Source organism: Nyctereutes procyonoides, unplaced genomic scaffold, assembly GCF_905146905.1.
Source record: "Nyctereutes procyonoides isolate TBG_1078 unplaced genomic scaffold, NYPRO_anot_genome, whole genome shotgun sequence".
NCBI classification, from domain to species: domain Eukaryota; kingdom Metazoa; phylum Chordata; class Mammalia; order Carnivora; family Canidae; genus Nyctereutes; species Nyctereutes procyonoides.
In genome coordinates this window covers 42,763,546-42,784,042 of record NW_026575120.1, presented here as the reverse complement: position 1 = coordinate 42,784,042, position 20,497 = coordinate 42,763,546, and the positions used below count along the sequence as shown (strand labels likewise).

The 20,497-nt window shown below is 40.7% G+C and overlaps 1 protein-coding gene across 1 annotated transcript in view; it reads left to right on the top strand.

Annotated features, from left to right (window-relative positions):
- CSMD1 (CUB and Sushi multiple domains 1) overlaps positions 1–20,497 on the top strand; it is a 1,869,885-nt gene that overhangs the window by 1,730,306 nt on the left and 119,082 nt on the right. Inside the window, 3 exon segments of the mRNA XM_055335505.1 lie at positions 2,205–2,393; positions 6,568–6,714; positions 12,045–12,233. Coding sequence (XP_055191480.1) covers positions 2,205–2,393; positions 6,568–6,714; positions 12,045–12,233 — 525 coding nt within the window.

Sequence of the window (20,497 nt, the reverse complement as noted above, 5' to 3'; positions counted from 1 at the left end):
AGGCCTTGAAACACCTTTGGCCCCTGTACTGCTTCAGCCCGAAGGAAAGCATTTACATGTGTCTATCTAATTATGACCCGACAAGTAGCCTTATTGCTCTCTGGTCTCATCGGAGCAGAGGAATGCTCTGACTCCCACTGCGAAGTCAAAGCAGGTCCGTGGAGATTCTCCAACCCCAGGCCCTCACGAATGCCTCCAGATAGAAAATCTTTTTTTTTTTTTTTATTGTGTTCTCTTAGAAAATGCCAAAATGTTCATTTTTAAAAGGGCATAGTATATTTTACAGGGTGATCTTAACACCATCACAGAGGAAATTACTTTCTAAACTAAATTGCTTTAGTCTGTCTTGAATTATTATTTTTTAGATATAACTTACCTTTAATTAACATTGTAAATATTCTTAAAAATCTACCTAAAATATTTCTTCATTAAAAGGACTCTGTGAAATGATTCATCTTTGGTGATCTTATGCATAAACATTTTCTAAACTTTAAGGTACATCTGAATAAGAACACCAAGATAAATGAAAGAAAAAAACGGCAAAATTGCCTTTTAATAAGACAGTTACTTAAATTAAAATGTATTGCATAAATTTTGCCCATCTGTTTGGGAAATTGTATCAAAATATATGTAGTAAGAATATAAATTTAATTAATCAATATAAAGTTATTTAACTAGTTGCATTTAATAAATGTAAATTTAATGTAATTAGTTAAAAGGAGATAATTCAACTAATAAGACACAATTTCCTCTAACAAAAGCTCCTTTTCATGAAGGAAAAGCTGATCATTTAACTTTAAAATTTTATAAATAGTTTTGCTATATCTGTGTTTACCTTTGAATCATTATCAATATATGATATATATATTTTTCTTAATAGTTGTATAAATAAACTGTTTCTGGAAGATAAATTATCAATGAAATAAACTACTAATTGGGAGACTGGTGATTTTCCTTTGTGTGTTCATACCTATGTGGATCAGTTTTATTTTGAAAGCCTTAAGTAAAGAAAATAGGAAAGCAGGAGGGAAAAAAAGTATGTCAGTGTGCCCACTGCACTGTCTTTTTTTTTTTTTAAAGATTTTATCCATGTATTTATTCATGAGAGACACAGAGAAAGGCAGAGACACAGGCAGAGGGAGAAGCAGGCTCCCTGCAGGAAGCCCGATGTGGGACTCGATCCCAGGAACCCAGGGGCACGCCCTGAGCCAAAGGCAGATGCTCGACTGCTGAGCCCCCCAGGTGTCCCCCCTTACTCTGTCTTAATGATTCATTCGTAATGCTAAACTGACAAACAATTCATTATAATAAATTGATCCTTTAGAAATCACTACTCTTACTTGACCTTGTAACAACCCAGAGATCCAATATGGCTTTCAGCCCAGGTCTCTGACTCATCTCTTACCACGGTCCCGAACAATTTTTAAACATCCAGTGTTCAAAAATAACTATCCTAAATATAATTAAAAGGATAATCAAAGGCAAAAAATGAATACAGTTTATCTATTACTGTATGTAGTTGCACAATGTTTTTGTAATATTGCATTGAGAAGGTGAAGTCTTGCTTTATAGCTGAATTGGGAAAACATGAGATCCTAGGATCAAATCCATAATGCACCTGCTCCAAGTCAAGGTGTGTGGGCAATAAAGTCATAGAAAGTTCCTAGAGTGAAAGGTACATGGTAATCACTCCTCTCTCAGCACGTCCCCCCTTCACACACAGAGGGTCATCAGCAGGTGAAGCAAATGTGTTGCTTCACCACCTTTTTCCAGATAGAGGAAACTTTCAGGCTCCACGTTTCTTTTCAATTTGGCACCTTTATCACACTTGGCTACCCCACACTTGGGTCAGTGACCTAATCTCTTTGACCCTACATTTCCTTAGAGGTAAATGGGATCTATCTATGTGTCTTTGTATCTACCTAATGACCCTTATATTGACATATGTATTATACACACACACATATGTGTATATAATTCTTGTTTAAATCATAAGATGGTATTAAAATGTTACTCGTTATTATTGACTGTTGTTCTCCTGCTCTGTTTGTGCCCTGTATTAAATTTGGCCATAGCTCATTAGGATTGGTCCCCCACCACCATTGTTGACTTAAAAATAGAAATAGAAACAGGAATAGAAACTCTCCTATTGAAACTGGATTCATTTTGTTAAGGAAAACTTTTACCGGTATTTTTCTCATTAGCACAATGCCCTGCAAATGAAGTCCGGACAGAGTCTTCTGGAGTCATCCTTAGTCCAGGTTACCCAGGCAACTATTTTAACTCCCAGACATGCTCGTGGAGTATTAGAGTGGAACCAAACTATAACATCACCATCTTTGTGGATACATTCCAAAGTGAAAAGCAATTTGACGCACTGGAAGTATTTGATGGTAAGTTTCTTCTTCTTCTTTTTTTTTTTTTTTTTAACCTACCAATGACCTTTACATTGTGTGATAAAAACACCATCATGATGTTTTTGTTACACAAGGATTTTCACATACTCTTGAGTTAAATTTTATCTCCCCCAAACAGAAAATGAATTATTCCTGCACTTGTGCCATCTCAAGAGTCTGTGGAACATGAACATACTTTTGTTAATGTTTCGACTTTTAAGCGATTAATATACTAGTGATGCACTCTGAAAATGTCCTGAATTTACTTGAAGCATTATTTAATTCTTTCATGTGGGGATTTACAATAGATGACCTCATCCAGCTCTTCCTTTCTCTCTTTCTAAGTATTCTATTGATTTAGAAGATATTTTAGGAAACTTAAGAGAGCTAAAGGTACTTTAAGCAATTTAAACAATTATTTTGCTAAAACTATATAAAAATAGTGGCTCCCAGAGATTTCTAAATGATAAATGCTACAGAATGTTTTAATGTCTGATTTTTAAAAAAATACAATGCACTTACCCAATGTTAATACTGTTTTCAACTCTAGTCTTACCCATTTTTACACATTTCTAATGAATTTATTAATATAACAATGACATTCTTAAAAGTAGCATGTGGTTGAATTATCAATTTGAAATGGAGATGATGGTAATATTTTTCTTTGTATAGAAGCATTATAATAGCCCAGACAATTAGACCAAGATACAATTATGGTCGTACATAATAACTAGGCTTTTGCATGTTTTGATGGACTCATCACTGGGTTCAGTAAAATAACAATCAGCTCAGAAAAAAAAAAATTACTGTAATTGATTCTGTGTGTGTGTGTCTATGCCCTCTACTTCCTTGAAGAATCCTAATAGTCAAGTTGTTCATTTGGGTAGACACCGCGTGAATCATGTATTTCCTAAGATCATGAGATAGTAAATTGGAAATAAATTCACACTTACATATGTAGAAACAGCGGTATTTTCATTTTCAGAGTGTTTTTTTAAGTGTATGTTAAACAAGCATGGGCTACTGAAGACTTCTTCTGTGGTCTTTAGGATGGAAAGACGTAATTTATTAGCCAAGCACAAAAATGGAATTCTTATGTCAATGAGAAACCATGTAAACTCAATTCTGAGGTCAATTAGGTGACATACAAGAATAAAGTAGGTGAGGAGCCCACTTGCGGGAATGTGCATGTGTGTATACATAGTCCTATCCACGCTGTACGTAATGAAATATATTTACATAATTACTTTAAATCTGTCCACATTCCCTTGTTTGACCATAGTTGAATTGGAATTTAGTTAACATTGGTTTTTCTGCTTCCAATTGCAGGAGCAGTCATTACCAGTATTTTTTCCTAAGTGCTTGTTTGATCCCCCCAAAATATGGGTGGATCACACCCATTACAAACCACAAAGCAGATAACAGAGAGAAATATCAAAGCAGATGCTGTTAAAATTACCAGAGTTCCATGGTTAGCTTTGTTCTAGTCTCAAAGATTTGTCTATAAAATTAAAGGGCAGAGTTTTATATGAATATTTTATCAAGTGTTAGCATTTTTCTTGCATCGAGTGTCATGTTTATCGCACCTTTCTCTCTCTTCTGTAAGATAGTGGTTCTTTACAGCTAATGAGTTGGTAAAAAAAAAAAACGGGTTGAAAATATTGATTTTAGACTTTATTATCCCAGGAGTATATTTCTGTCTGAAGCTCCAGAAGTGGATATTCCTCAATTTAAATACATACATCCATACATACATACATAAATACACAAAATCATAATAGAACTCAACTGAGAAAGGTGTCGACATAAAGATTGTGGCGTTCACTTGTAAAATGCTTAATAGTGTCCATGCTGGGGGCAGAGGCTCCGTAGTGGCTCTGTATGGTACACGTGCTGAGCTGGATGTGTATTTTCAAAGTCCTTCGAGTCCTTGCCGAAGCTGTTTACATGTTATGCAAAGAGAACAGATGGAGAGTGATGAAGAATTAGTTGCTGGATTAAGAACACCTGAAGCTTTCCTCGAGTACTGTCACGAGAAGTGATATCGTAAAACTTCATAAATGCAGGTTAATTTCCGACTGGTATTTTATTTTAGAATATATAGTATCTCTTTAGACAAAATGGAAAACCAGCGCACAAAACACATTAGTCTTCTTTAATCATAAAATATGGTTGTCCTTTTATGGGACATCTTCCAGGAAACTGGGAAGTAGCATCTTATCTGATCCTACTTTGCTCCAGTGAAACTCAACATTGCCTGGTTCATCCCCAATGTACTAAGTTTTTGAATTTGTTGACTAGGGTTGCCATCCCAAAGTGACAACACGGGGGGGCTGAGGCAACAGAAACGTGTTTTCTCCCAGTCCTGGAGGCAGGAAGTCCAGGACGCAAGTGTGGGCAGGGCTGGTTTCTCCTAGGCCCCTCTCCCTGGCGTGTGGGTACCTTCTGTCCTCGTGTCCCCTCCGCCCCTCGGTGTGTGTCCGTGTCCTGATTTCTTCTCTGTGCAGGGTCTCCAGGCCTACTAGATTAGGTTCATTCCAGGGTCCTCAGCTGACTTTAATGACCTCTTTAAAGACCTCACCTCCAGGTATAGTCACACTCCGAGATACTGACCTGTAACATATGCATTTGCAGGACCACAATTCTGGCCAGAATAGGCATTTTTTTTTAATAATTTTAACCACTCTCATTGGTGTCACACAAAAAGTGAAATTGTGGTTTCCTGGTCCCTTTGCATGAATAAAAATCCTACCTACAACTCTCGAAGCTAGTCTCGTACCCTGATAACATCTGGCAGTGAGGACCACATTCTCCCACCCATAATGTGCTCCCTGGGAGTGACCTGCATGATGTAGAAAAGCCACCCAGATGTCAGACTAGGAGGTGGTGCTGAGTTCTCCAGTGGAGGCTGTTGTAGCTGACGCCCAGGAAGTGCGGATGCAGCTTCTGTACTCAGGAAAGCAATTCCTCCCAGGAAGTGACATCGAGTCATGGTGCCAAGAGTCATGTTAGCTGACTGTATGCTGCACTTGCTTCTATTAACTATATTTTAGATATTGACTTTGTGACTTGAATTTTAAAAAATTTCAAATGTACCAAAAGGTGAAAAAATTTAAAAATACCGACGTGGACTCATTACTTGATGTAATGAATTTTAGGGTTTTTGTCAAATTTACCATAAGCTCTGTTTTTTGGTTTTTGTTTTTGTTTTGTTTTGTTTTGTTTTGTTTTTGTTTTTTTAAGAGGTAGGGAGCACAGAGAAATTCAAGGACTCCACTTATATCCTATACCATGTGCGCCTCTCCTAGAAGGAAATAGTACTGAAGGGGACAGGGTGGTGGGTCACGCTTGTACATGTTCTATGGTTCCTTCTCTACCTCTGTCCATCTGTCTATCATGTAACTGCGCATCTCTAGTTATACCATGTCCTACCTACGCACACATACACATAATTTATATATGGCACACCTTTGAATTTTTACACAATTGCTATCATATTTAACTGCAGTTAGATTTCTTCAGTCATCAATATGCTGTTTTAAGAATCGCCTATGCCAGTAGGTGTTTATCTAGCTCATTAATTTTAAATGTGCATAGAATTCCTTTTCATGGCACTTGTAATTCTTTTCTAAGATGTCAAAATGCTACTTAGGATCTAGGTTTTGCTATGCTGAGACAATGCTGGAGGAAACTTTTGGCTATAAAAATAACACTAGCGCACATGTGCTGAAGTTTATAGAAATATCATGGACCCTCAGTTTTATTGGATATTACAGAATTGCTCTCCACAGTTATTTTATTAATTTATCCTTCTACCAGGATCACATGAAAGTCTGTAATTCCCCATATGCTTACAAGATTGTTCATACTAATGATAAAATAAATCTCATTTATTTTAATTGCTCCTATTTTACAGGTAAGGTTCATGTGATCTACTTAGTGTGTGTTAACAATGTGAGATTATTTTGATTGGTTATTATTTTTTTATTGTTTATTTTTTTTAATTAGGGAATATATTTTTCGTTTTATTCATTTGGAACTCTGTTTCCTTTGAAATAAGTAAGCAATGTGCATTTAGACTCCTAAACTTAATAAAAAGCTAACCGTGGTCTGCATTTCATAGGTGCTAGCTCATATTTGTACTTTTTTTTTGTTTTTCTGTTTTGTTTAGGTTCTTCTGGTCAGAGTCCTCTGCTAGTGGTCTTAAGCGGGAACCACACTGAACAATCCAATTTTACGAGCAAGAGTAATCAGTTATATCTCCGCTGGTCCACTGATCATGCAACCAGTAAAAAAGGATTCAAGATTCGATATACAGGTTAGTAAGTGAGGTTTAGATTTAGCATAAAAACATTTTTAATACAAGTGACCTACGGTAAATAAAAAAAAATTGAGAGAGATTTATAATATAAACCTAATTTCCAAAGATGAGTAATTAACTCCCTTAGAAATAACATCATGTGAAATTATTCTGAATGAGGAATCTCCAAACTGTAGCAGGTAAAAGAAATCATTTGTTGACCAATATTCTAAAAATTATTACTAAAATCATAAAACTTTGGGTTGACTTAGGGTAAACAAAACCATTTCCTCTAAAAGATTAACTAATATATACTGATTTGAAAGTAGGTTTAAATGCTAAGGAAACAAACAGGAAGAGATATTTGTATTGCTATTAGATTTGTAAGTGATAACCTCTTACTATTAATGAATAGTGTGTCTTTTTATTGATTATCTGAATGCCTCTATTTGTAGGCTACATATATATGTATACATATATGTATGGACACATACAATTTTTTTAAGATTTTATTTATTCATGAGAGACACACGGAGAGACAGAGACACAGGCAGAGGGAGAAGCAGGCTCTCTGCAGGGAGCCTGATGTAGGACTCAAACCCAGGACCATGACCTGGGCCAAAGGTAGACACTCCACCACTGAGCCACCCAGGTGCCCCAACACATAGAAAATTAATATGGGTTTACATATGTATATTTCCTATGAACATTTGTCCTCTCCCCATATATTTTAATTATTCTCTGCCAGTGTTACTTATATTAATTAAACTGGTCAATATATCTATGTACATTAGATCCTGTGTACATTTGTCAATATGACCTGACCCACACCTAAGGTTTACACTGTCCTACAGAAACAGTAGACAATTTAAATTCCTCAGATATGTTAATTAACTAAGAAAAAAAAAATCTATGCTTTTCTCAGCATCTCACTCAGTGATTTCCTATGGTGATAACTGAGATACATTTCCCTAAGGAAGATGCCCATTGGCTACATTTAACTGAGCAGTAGCTAACAGGGGATTGTGGATTCCTATGTTGGTGTTTTATGTAGTCAGCAATGAAGAACATTCTGAGGAGGAACAGCAAAAAGTATAGTTTTTTTAAAAAGATTTTATTTATTTATTCACAAGAGACACACACACACACAGAGAGAGAGAGAGAGAGAGGCAGAGACACAGGAGGAGGGAGAAGCAGGCTCCATGCAGGGAGCCCCACATGGGACTCGATCCCAGGTCTCCAGGATCACACCCTGAGCCTAAGGCAGACACTTAACCACTGAGCCACCTAGGGATCCCCATAGTGGTTTTAAGAATAAGATTTCAACTCTCTGGTTGGTAGACATCATGAAATATTAAAAGGTTTCAAGGTTTTGAAAAGGCTCCTGATGTGTAGACAGTGGGCATGAAATCTGGTCATTCTTTCTTGGTAAAGTCTAATAAAATACACCCAGACCTTCGTTTCTCTCCCCTTCTCTCAAAGCAGTTATTCAAAATGCTTATTAACAAAGAGCTCACGGATCAAACGGTTTCCCTTAGACTGAGCTAGGACAGTATTAGGGCAATATTGGCTTTGTGTTCATCACGTTCCTTGATTTGAAATAAATATTGAGACCTTTAGAATTGTTTGGATTTATGTCCAATGTGCAAAACTGGACATTGCAGGGGAAATCACGGTGAACCTAATTCATCTCCTCCTATCTGCAGCAAATAAGCTAGTAGCCTGGTGATATGATTATACCTTGAATTTTAATTCACTAGAGAACAAGAAGATTCTCTTTGTTAAACTGTGTTGGGAGAGTAGGAAATTGGAGAATTTCAGAGACGGCTATAAATTTTTGTTTTGTCAGTGGATGCATCTATCTTTTAACAGATTTTCATTTAAAATCCAGTGATTCGGTGACCTCTGCTAGGAGTTCATCACCAGTGGTTTTAGTGCAGTGATTAAATGAACACGTCTCTGCTATATAGCAGTGTGGGCAAGGGGGCTCGAGCCTGTAATATGACCACACGTCGTATCTTACACCCCTGCTTGTCCCACGTGTATGAAATACTGGTCATCCGGACATGGGATTGATATAATTGATGAACATGATTTGAAGCTGAAAGCTGAAAGTGCTGTCCAAAGCTGATTCTAGACGATGCAGTACAGGTGAACGCAGAGTTAGTAATGGTCCTTCGATACTAAATGAAGTTTGTGAGCTTCACTGGGACAGTGAAAGCTACAGAGTGGTCAGATATACATCCAGAAATTCAAGAATCTCTAACTGGCCCAGTCTTCTCCCAGAGTGGACACCTCCCTGCTTTCCCAAGACACAACCAGCAGAGTTGGAGGACAGAGCGTTGGTCCTCTTATTTCTTACCATGGCCAGCAAACCTGTCTAGGTGGGGCCGCGTGCTCTAACCTTTCCCTTTTGTTCTCAGGCCTCTAGTTCACCCCCTGGCCTCCTCCATATCTCATTCTAGGTGAGTTAGGAGAGACGAAGTGTCTTGAAACCCTGGTGGTAGAAAAAGACTAGTAAATAGGAGAGAAAATGGACAGTTACCAGACTCAACAGGGTGAGACAACCCTGCACATTATATCCCATAACAGATTAAACTATGACAAAAATCCCAAGTGGGACAGCCCAGGTGGCTCAGTGGTTTAGCGCCACCTTCACCCAGGGCATGATCCCAGGATCCGGGATCGAGTCCCACGTCGGGCTCCCTGCATGGAGCCTGCTTCTCCCTATGCCTGTGTCTCTGCCTCTGTCTCTGTGTGTCTCTCATGAATAAATAAATAAAATCTAAAAAAACAAAAAAAAAAAAAAACAAAACAAAACAAAAAAACAACCCAGGTGATGTGGAATGAATTATGTGGTCTCTCTGTGTTCCTCCGGGGCTGTTACAGGCTTAATCTTCTCTCTACCTTTAGAGCAGGATCTACAGCCTACTCCTTTCTATAAATTATCTTTTTGTTTTGTTTTAACAGTTGGTAGCCAAGATGCTTGAGTATACTCATTCCTTCCCTAAAATAAATATTTTTGCTCATTCAAAACTTACAAAATTTGGTCTAGAACAAGGACATAGAAGACGGCACAGCTGATGGGGCAGTGAATTGGAAGTTTCTCGTAATGATAGTGAATTTTAACTTAATAAAAATCAGTCCTTTAAAAAAGAATTGCTGCGGTATTTCAGAAGATCACCCAGCTGAGAATATTCTCTGAGGATGCTCCTCGCAGGAGCATGGTTGACAGCCAAGGCCACACACACAGACTTTGCTTCTGGGCAATGCTATGATATGGAACCTTCAAAAAGTTTCTTCTGAACTTATTTCTAGGGAGAAGTTCAACATTAAGCATTTAGACTTGTACGTGTGCTCTTTGTATACGGACCCCCATGGGGAAGCAGCACACTTAAAACTCCTCTTCCAAAAGGAAACACACATTTCTAGTACTTCACAACTTCCTTTATTGTCTTAATTCATCTAAAAGGAGTTCATAGGACTGTTTGCTGCAATGAGATTGTAAGAATAAAATGTGTTTCTTTCTCTAAATGTGCAAATAACATGCAGAGCCTTTAGCCATCGGAGTGTTGTGTGCTGTGTACGTAGGACTGTGTTATTTTTAACAAATGACCATCTTCAATTTTAAAAAGTTCCTACAGAGACAATGATTAAAGCTATTGTGAGATTTTTATTGACCTGGAGTGGTGCATTTTCTTCAGATCTTATTCAAGTCCTGTATGTTAAAAAGAAGCTACATATCATACATCACTGTGCAATTCACAGGCCCACTTAGCAACAGCGGAAGGAAAAAGTTAATGGCTTTAATCACAAAATGCTATAATCTTCTATTTTCTCCATTTTAATAATACTTTCCTTTTTCAGTATTGAGAATTGTTTTGTTTCAAATAAGTCCCCAGAGCTGTACCTCCATCATTTCTTATTCTGGTGGTCGATCCGCTTATTTAAGTGGGTAAGCCTTACGGGGCTGAGTGAAGGAGTTCACTCTGATGCTTCCATGTATTCTCTTATAATATTTTAGTCAGAAAGTTGAGATCTGCCTTCACATCGAGTAATAATTGTGTGTAATTTAACCTTCAAGAGGTACCCGGGTGGCTCAGTTGGTGAAGCATCTGCCATTGGCTCAGGTCATGATCCCGGGGTCCTGGGACCCAGCCCCATGTCAGCTCCCTGCTCAGGGGGGTGTCTGCTTCTCCTTCTTCCCCTTCTCCTCGCCCTCCCCCTGCTTGTGCTCTCTCTCTGTGTCAAAAAAATAATGAAATAAAATCTTAAAAATGAATAAACTTCAAAATAAGGGATTAGAACTTGGCTCCAGACTCTTGGGATGCTTTATGGGTTTGTTGGGTTTTGTTTTTGTTATTGTTTTTGTTTTTACTTTATTTTTTCAGAGTTTTAAGTTCACAACAAAAGTGAGGAAAAGATACAGAGAGTTCTCCTGTGCCCCCTGCCCCACCCCATGCACAGCCTCCCCTACTATTAGCATCCCCACCACGTGGTGCATTTGTTATAATCGGTGAACCTACGTGGACATGCCATCATCACCCAGCACCTGTGGCTTACATCAGGGTCATTGGGGTTGTACATTTTGTGGTTTGCACAAATGTGTGATGACACGTATCCATCATTATGGTATCACGGAGCGGTGCCTCTGCCCCAAATACCCCTGTGCTCCACCTGCTTCTCCCCTTTGACCCTGGGCAACCACTGATATTTTTAGCATCTGTATAGTTTTGCCTTTTCCAGAATGCCATATGGTTGGAATCATACAGTCTGTAGCCTTTGCAGAACAACCACTTTCACTTAGTAACATGCATTTAAAGTTCCACCATTTCTTTTCATGGCTTGAGGGCTCATTTCTTTTTGATGCTGAAGAATATTCCACCTTCTGGGTGGACCTTTGTTTATTTCTCCTTCACCTACTGGAGGGCATCTTGATTGCTGCCACGCTGGAGCAATTATGAATAGAGCCGCTGTGCATGTGCAGGGTTTTTGTTTTTGTTTTTTTTTCCCCCCTTGTGGACATTTTTAAGGCTTTGAGCAAATACCAAGGAGTGTGACTGCTGGATCGTAGGGTGGGAGCATGTTTAGTTTTATAAGAAACAGCCACTGCCTTCCAACGTGGCTGCACCATTTTACATTCTGGCCAGCAATGAGCGAGAGTGCCCCTTGCTCCAGATCTTTGCCAGCCTTCGGTCTTTGGGGATGCTTTTTAGAACAGGTTTACATATTGGTGCTGATTTCACACAATTTAAATAAGAAAGATACTCCGTTTATATCACTCTGACCGAGGGACCTGCGACAGTCTCTGTTTATTGATTCGTGTCTGTATGTCTTCGTGCCCATAGCTCCTTACTGCAGCTTGACCCACACCCCGAAGAATGGTGGTATTTTAAATAGGACCGCCGGAGCAGTCGGAAGTAAAGTGCATTACTTTTGTAAGCCTGGATATCGAATGATTGGCTCCAGCAACGCAACGTGTAGACGGAGCCCAGGCGGCATGTACCAATGGGATTCTCTTGCCCCACTCTGTCAGGGTAAGAAACATGCTTTTTCATCCCCAAACTTAAATTAAATTTATTGTCCTTATTTCAATCTCATATTGAGAATTACTGAAGCGGTGGCGATGGGTAAAAGGTAAGGAAAAATTGAATGTGGATTTATAAAAGTACAAATTAAACTTTCCACTGGCCATGCAAACATTTCTGACATTTACACTAGGCTTGATTTAGCTTTATAGCCTGAATTCAGGGGATGGTTGGACACTCACTAGATGCCGGGTAGAGTTATGCTAATATTTCCTTGTATTGCATTTTGAAGTAAAAAATATGTTATTCGATTTAGAGTCAAAAGAATTTTTTTGACAGTTGTATTAATTAAAAAATCAATTTACTAAAACCCCTTTTTTAAAATTTAGATTAAAAACTCATTCTTTGAGCCATCTGCTACATATTTCATGTTCTTTGGGTCATTTAAATCTAGGGCTTGTTAAAGTTGATTTCAATATTTCATACTTTTTTGCTATTTTTATCTGTCATATGCATAAGAATCAAATTTTCAAATAAGGCATTTTAATTTTAATTGAAGGCTTTGGAGTCATGAAATTTTCATAGTTGTGTCTTATCGGGATTTATATTCATAATAAAATATATTGGTCTTTGAAAGCTAATTATGATTTATGAATGGAGCCTCATATTGGCTTCCTTTTTTCCTCTTTTTTCATAGATATTAGGTTTTCTGGTACTGCTCTCTGAGACAATAATGGATATTTATCACACTAACTATATGTCTTTATCCACAAGAATTTAATCAGATGCTTAGCTTGCATTATTTATGTTCTAGCTCCAGAAATTCTTCTTAAATATAAGACAAACACAAAGATCCAGTAGCTTCTTTCATTAGGAATGGTGATTCTGCTCTGTAAAAGAAGAGAACTTTCTCTTTCTAAAGAAGAAGCGATTCTCATTTTCTTTCCGTGTCCTGTTACTCTGTCAAGGTCATAGACTCTTTGCTCAGAGAGCAGCCCTGGGGGCCGTGTGTCCCTCGCCCTGGGGACAGAATGCCAATGGCAGTTAACCATGATGAGACCCCAAGCTGGATGGGGGATCGGGGCGGGGGCCGGGGGGCACATTGGTAGACGTTCCCAGAATCAGGACCTCTAGAACCTGAGTCACAAAGTAGGGCCCAGGTGAGAGATGCTCTCAAAACAGAGGGCACTGAGGCCACAGGGGGAGACTCTGGAGGAGCCACAACCCGCCGTCTGTGGGCATCTTCCAGCTCAGGGGCGAGCTCTGAGGGGAAACGCCTTGCTCTTTCCAGGAATGGCTGAAAGGCAGGAGACAGGGTCCGCAGGGTGTTTTTCTGATCCGAGTGACTCTCTCCTGCTCCGGTCTCCTCCCTTAGCAGGACTGTCTAAGGCTGAACTAAGTAACCCAGAAACAGAACACCAGACACCAGGTCCTCTGGGAGCATGTGAGGTTTGGTCGAGGGATCCAAGTGGCGCAGATGTTTGGGTCTCTCCTTTGAGCAAGGCCAAGGAGCAGCGACACCGCGGGCGTGCGTGTTAGACTCACACAGCACACTTGGGCGGGGGGATTAGAATATCTGCCTTCAGATTTCTTCTGGGAGCTACGCGGCCTACGTGATTGCATTCTCGAATCATAAGATGCTTCCAAAGTGCCATCTTCCTCGAACAAAGCCACAGTTTTCAACATGTTAACTATTCTGATACCCAGGCAGGCCATAGGATTATGTGTTCTTTCTTCATAAACTACAATTTATAAAGCCTGGAGGGCACTTAGGAATCATCTAGTTCAGTTTACTTGTTTTCAAGTATCTGGAACTGAAGCACGTGAAAGTTAAAGTGACTTGTTGTACAAATGTTGACCTAGAATCCAGATCTTTGGCCTGCACTTCAGTGTTTGAATCAAATTGTTTTCTGCCAAAAGGAATTCTACTCGTAAAAATAACTTGGAGCACCAATCCTGTAGGTAATCTGTATTTTCGGTATTTAAATTCATTTACTGTGGAAAAGTCTCTTATCTTTCGGTTTTAGGTATTTGTAATTTGTATAAGACAGCACTTTAGTTATAATAATTCACAAAGCTTCATCATGTGTGAGACTGTAACATTTAAAAATTTAAAAAAATGGTAGAAAATCATTTAAACCATGTGGCGCAATTGCATAAGCATTTTTGTCATTTAAAAATAAAATCGGGGATCCTTGGGGGGCTCAGCAGTTTGAGCATCTGCCTTCAGCCCAGAGCCTGATCCTGGAGACCTGGGATCGAGTCCCACGTTGGGCTCCCTGCATGAAGCCTGCGTCTCCCTCTGCCTGTGTCTCTGCCTCTCTCTCTCTCTCTCTCTCTCTGTGTGTGTGTTTCTCATGAATAAATAAATAAAATCTTAAAAAAATTAAATATAAAAAAATAAAAATAAAATCAGATCTTTAAAAATAAATAATAGAAGTGATCACACTTCTACTACATGATGGCCAATGAGAAAGGATCATGCCGTTTTAAATAGAGGAAGCTATATGATATATATTGACACTTTATACCCTAATGGTCTTCTGCTCGTGATTTAAGTGTCACTAGAGTTGATTCAGGGGAATTAATATGAGATATAAATGTGTAATTGGTACAATATTTAATGAGGGGAATTGATGCGTTCAGCAAGAATTATTTGCTTCTGTTTGTTGCTTACAGAACGTGAAATCTTTCCATGACATAAATACCTTGCTTATAGGAAGCCATTGGCCTCCTTCGATATAATCAGGTGGAGGCTTTGTGGATTGATAGTCCCTTTCATAAATCAAATCATCTACTCTGTGTCCTATACCAGGCTAGGAGGATTCTCCTGTCAACTCATAAACGTGTTGAGTGTTTGTTTGTGCTCGGCTGTAAGGAAGCAAAATGAATGAGACCTGTTTCCTCTCTTTGAGGGAATCATCGCCTAACCATGAAAAAGATTTATAAATTATGGCAATTAACATCACGGATATCATTAATTAAATAACACCTTCCTCCAAGTGCATGTAGAACTCTTTGTAGATGAATGCCTCTATTAAAACACGATCAGAGAAAACTTACCAAAAATTATCAGATCAAATAGATTTTTTAGGCTAAATGTGAAAATATTTAAAAATAAGGCCAGATTATCCTGTATTTATTGTGATTTCCCTTTAGTTCTAAAATACAAATATTAAGAGAAATCTATTTTCTACTTGGTTGATGGTATCTTTATAATTTAAATTTATAATGGGAGATATATTCTATTTAGAGAAATGTCCACTTTCAGTTTTAAGATAACTGAGGATAATTTTAAGTTTTTTAAAAAACTATAATTGTCATCCAAAGCAAGTTAACATATAGAAATGGATTATCACCAGCCAAAGATCCCTGAATTGTTGGCAGTTCATAATTGTAGATCATGAAATAAAAGATTGGGTGAGCTCTTTCTTTAAAATGCTCTGAATTCTATAAAGGAAAATGACTTGCAGTAGTGGCTCAATACAGATAACATGACACTGTTCCCAGTCAAGCCAGCACACAAGTCTTTCAGGATTTTATTATTTTTCCCCCCAAGGTAACATATTTACATTAGATAGAAAACTGAGGAATGAGCATTTCTGTGCAGCACTTTCATCTGGATAAAGGTGCAACTTCTACCTCCCAAACCTATAGAACTTTCAAACACACTGTTACGAATTGACGTGGGCATAGGCTCTGTGTTTATGGAGAGCGGGTGTGCCGTACGAGTCTTGACCTGTCTTCACATAGAGGCAAAGCGACAGCAATCGAGACTGTGTTTGTAGACCAGGGACATAGTTGTGGGTGTAAAACCCAATGCAGGCGTCAAGGACCGTACACCTACTTTGATTTCAATCCGAACGTACCTCTGAATCCGGCACGGCGGGTACCAAGACACACTCCCAACCCTCACGTCTCTGGAGGGCCAGTGGGGGAGGCTTAGAGGCCAGTGAGTCCAACTGAGGGTGACATTCGGCGAGAGTAGATGCACACTGAGTAGAAGCAGCAGAGAAGGTCAGGGCCACCCAGACACGCGGGCTGGAATTTGCAGGGAGAGGAAGGAGTGATGAGAAGTGGGGTGGGAGCAGCAGCCAGGAGGCCCCATGCAAGACCCTCACTGCAGGGTCACGTGGCCTCCCCGTCCTCTCGTGGTTGGTGCCAGTGTCCGGGAGAACACGGGCTCTGATTGTGCTTTACGTGGTGGAACCGCAGCTCTTGGCCTGGCATGACGGCTGTGGGCGCGAGGCTTGTCGGGAGTACAGGGGTACTTAGACGCGTGGCAGTGTGTGCGGGAGCCGCGTAGAGTGCTTGAAAATACAGCGGACATGGGTTTGGAGAAAAGAGAAACGGCCATTTGGGAAATAGCATCAACAGGCCCTCGTGATCGCATGTGCTCAGGGTTTCAAAGAGAGTGGGGTCATGGACAACTTGCATTTTGGTTTCTCTTGCAGGCTGGATGATGGTATGGCTCTCTGGGGTGGGGTGGGGTGGGGTGGGTGGGGGACAGGGACCCCCAGGGCCGCTCTGATGCCCTGCTTCCAGGTTGCTGGGCCGGCTGTGTCCAGTGGACGCTGGTGCTCAGAGAAGGCAGGTGCCACGCTCAGCAGGAAGGGTGAAGGGCGCCGCCGTTGAGTCAGTTCAAGAAAATTGGGTACAAGGTCTTTGTTTCTCATGAGAAGAGATAGACTTTGTAGGCCCTGTAAGGACCAAATCAAATGAATAATGTCATGATTGGACAATGTGTGTGAAATTTATAAATTTCACGGCTAAGTAGCTCCACCATAGCATAGGGAGTGTCTGAGACATTTGACAGCAGAGCACATTTGGTCCAAAGCAGCCAATAAATCCTACCGTCTGTCCTCTCGAAGGTCTTGGGGATAATTGGGAATTTCATTACTGATGCAAGTGTTGAAATATTTTAAGACTTTGTCCAAACTCAGAGATCACTGTAGTTATTGTAATTATTTTTACTTGGAAATAGAGGACGTGACAACCGGAATAAGTGAATGAGTGAATAAATAAATAAATAAACAGACTTATCTGGGTGGCCTGGCAGCCTAATACTTAATATTTATTTAATGTATATTTAATATTTCTTCATATCGTGTATGATTTCAATGATCCTTCCCGAGCTGTGATTGTAAGTTCTCTCAATGATTTGAACATGGCTCCTTTTAATCACACAGAAGAACATATACAATTTATATCTTTTCTAACTTCTTCGGGACATTGGTTTCTTCTTTTTTTAATTATCTATAATAATACTTTGATATGTTTACTAAAAATATAACACTTGCCTTTTTTTAATATTTATTTATTTATTTATTTATTTATTTATTTATTTATTTATTTATGATAGTCACAGAGAGAGAGAGAGAGAGAGAGAGAGAGGCAGAGACACAGGCAGAGGGAGAAGCAGGCTCCATGCACCGGGAGCCCGACGTGGGATTCGATCCCGGGTCTCCAGGATCGCGCCCTGGGCCAAAGGCAGGCGCTAAACCGCTGCGCCACCCAGGGATTCCTAACACTTGCCTTTTAATAAATAAGTAAGGTCAGAGCCTGGGGTGCTAAGGTCATTTCCATTCTAGGTCCCCAGGACATTCAGCCTGACACCCTGTCCCTTATGGCATTTGGTAAATATTTTGAGTGCAAAAACTCCATAAATCGAGGAATTTATAAGATAGGTATTTGAGAATGATTTATCCCCTCCTTTAAAGACGATCATCATCATTTGCCAGAATCTGTTTCATTTTCTCTTGTTTTCATTGACTTTTCGCCAGTGGCACGTGAGAAGCACAGAATTTTAAGAGAAAAGTGGTCCCTGGTGGTCCCGCATCCCTCTAGACCTGTTTCGGGCCATGCGGAGCGGGCCTTTCGATGCCTAGTTCTCAGGATTGCGGGGAGGATTGAAGAAACAACTTACAGAAACCTTGGGCTCTTACCGTGACCCCTCGTACTTACTGTTAGGTGCGGAGGAGGGTTCTAGAGACGTCCCCCCAACGTAGCCAGGAAGCTGCGGCTCGCGGGAGGCAGGGCCAGCTGTCACAACCCCGGGCCACCGGAGCAAGGCTCCTTCCGAGATAACAGGGTGGCTCGTAACCGGCGGTCAGAGAATTCAGGGCAGGACGAGACAGACAGGAGGGCTCACCTGTGAGCGGAAAGATGTAGGAGGCGAGATGTAGTTATCGGTTTCAGAGGACTTCTGGCAGTTTTTCTCACTTTGCTTGACCTTTTAAATTATTTTTCTCAGAGATCTGCATTGGTTCATATCTTTCCCGATAAAGCCAGGCGTATCTTCTGTCCTTCAGGCTTCATTTCCTGCCTTAAAGCAAGAAACTCTGCCGAGCAGCTGTTCCCATTATTGATACACTGATCTCATTCATCTTCGAGAGAAGCCTGAATTAGAACTGAAATTTTCTGTATTATCTCGCAGACCCAGGTAAACCGGTGCATCGCCCGTGCACCGCTGACCAGCTCCCCAGGTTAAAGAGGAGACCGCTCCCAGAAACTATTTTTTGTTTTGATTTTTTTTACATGATGATAATAAGGTAATGTTTCTAGAAATCTAATATTTTTATTTTTATTTTTTTTGAAATTTAATATTTTTAAAATACCAAATCACATGTTACATTCTATAAGAAAATAAGTATTACCTATAAGTATGTATATATATATACATATAGAAAATATAAATTTATGCACGCATAAATAATCATGCATATGATTAATAAATATGCATAATATACATATTAATACATATGTATATACATAATAAATATATATACATATGCATATATACAGGTATGGGTTACAGTCCTCTGCAAGCTATATTCCAGGTTCTCAGGTTATGAATCCACATAGTTCCTATAAGCCAAAAGCTGCCAAACCCAGACATTTACCTCTGATCTCTTTATGGGATTTGAGTGATTGGATTTTGGTATTTCAGCCAATCTCCAAACTTAGGTGTGGACCCCACCTGTCCCCAATATCCGACCCAGGCGACGCTGAGCAGGAAATTTGATTTCACAGAGGTTTCGCTTCCTCGTGCGGACGCGGGGACAAGGATCCTCCCCTACCATGTCCCGTGAAGGAGTGAGTGAAAAATAGGACACCAAAGCTTGACCACGGGGGGGCACCCGACGGAAAAGCAAGTCTTACAAGACACGAACCTGTTTCCGTCCGCGAGCGTGTTCGGTGAGCACCTGTCCACCTGCTTTCAAGCAGAGACTTTAGGAATGTCTAATTAAAGTGAGAAACATCGAAGTAACCAAGCTGGGGGAGCGATTTCCCTTATTTTTCATGATACTCAGAATGAGGCAGCAGCAAACTGTCCTGGATAAGGCCAGGTAATAAAAATAGTTCAGTCTTCGTGAGTCATTTCTAGATTCACATTTTCTCCAGTTTTACATTGTTTTACGAGCCTTTCAGTTGAGCCACTCTTAGTTGGTGAGCCGGGCGTTTCTGACCCTGGGGTCGTGGGCTGCTGACCTCTGACCTGGGTGATGTGCCTGGAGCAGACCAGAATGCAGATTGCAATCCAGCCAGGACCAGTCAGCTTCTGGTTTGCAACTTGTATCGCAGGCATTCTGGGGACGACGCGTGTTTTTCCCGGAGCTCGTTGATTCCCCGGATGCAGACTGCGTTTCTGTGCCCACGGCGGGTGCGGGCTGCGCATCACAGAGCTCTGCGCTCTCCGTGCGCGTCTGGCCGCAGTGAAGATAGAGCAGTGGCGGGTGCTCTCGTGTCATAGCAGCTGTTGGACGAGCCTTTGACCTTCCTGGGCCAGGAACTCAGGAACTACAAAATATCCCCGCGGTCGTGCGTCCTATGAGAACCCAGCATCCTGTGCCTAAGGCACCGGGTGGAGGTCAAGCGGGTGTCTTGCAACAAGGGGACCTCCTGGGGTGCAGTTCTTGTGCTTCACACAGGGAAACGATTGTGACGTGGAGTATCTCCAGAAACCAGCCGACGGGGCCATGTGTGTCCCCTGCCCACCGGGAGCGTCGGGGCGGGGAGGCGGGCACCGCCGGCACAGCGGGCAGCACCCCCAGAACCAGCAGGGGACATTGCTCCTTGGTCAGTTATAGGCAAGGAGGAGCCAGGACCCCATAGTGCCCTGTGGGGTGACCTCCAAGGGCCGCCTGGTCTCCATGAAAGAGCTGGGTGACCAGCTATCCCGCCGGATCGATGGGTGCTTGGAGCCCCAGAGCAGGGCTCCCTGCGGCTGTGGGTGGGGACGGCTGGGGGCCAAGCTCGGGAGGATGGCGCCA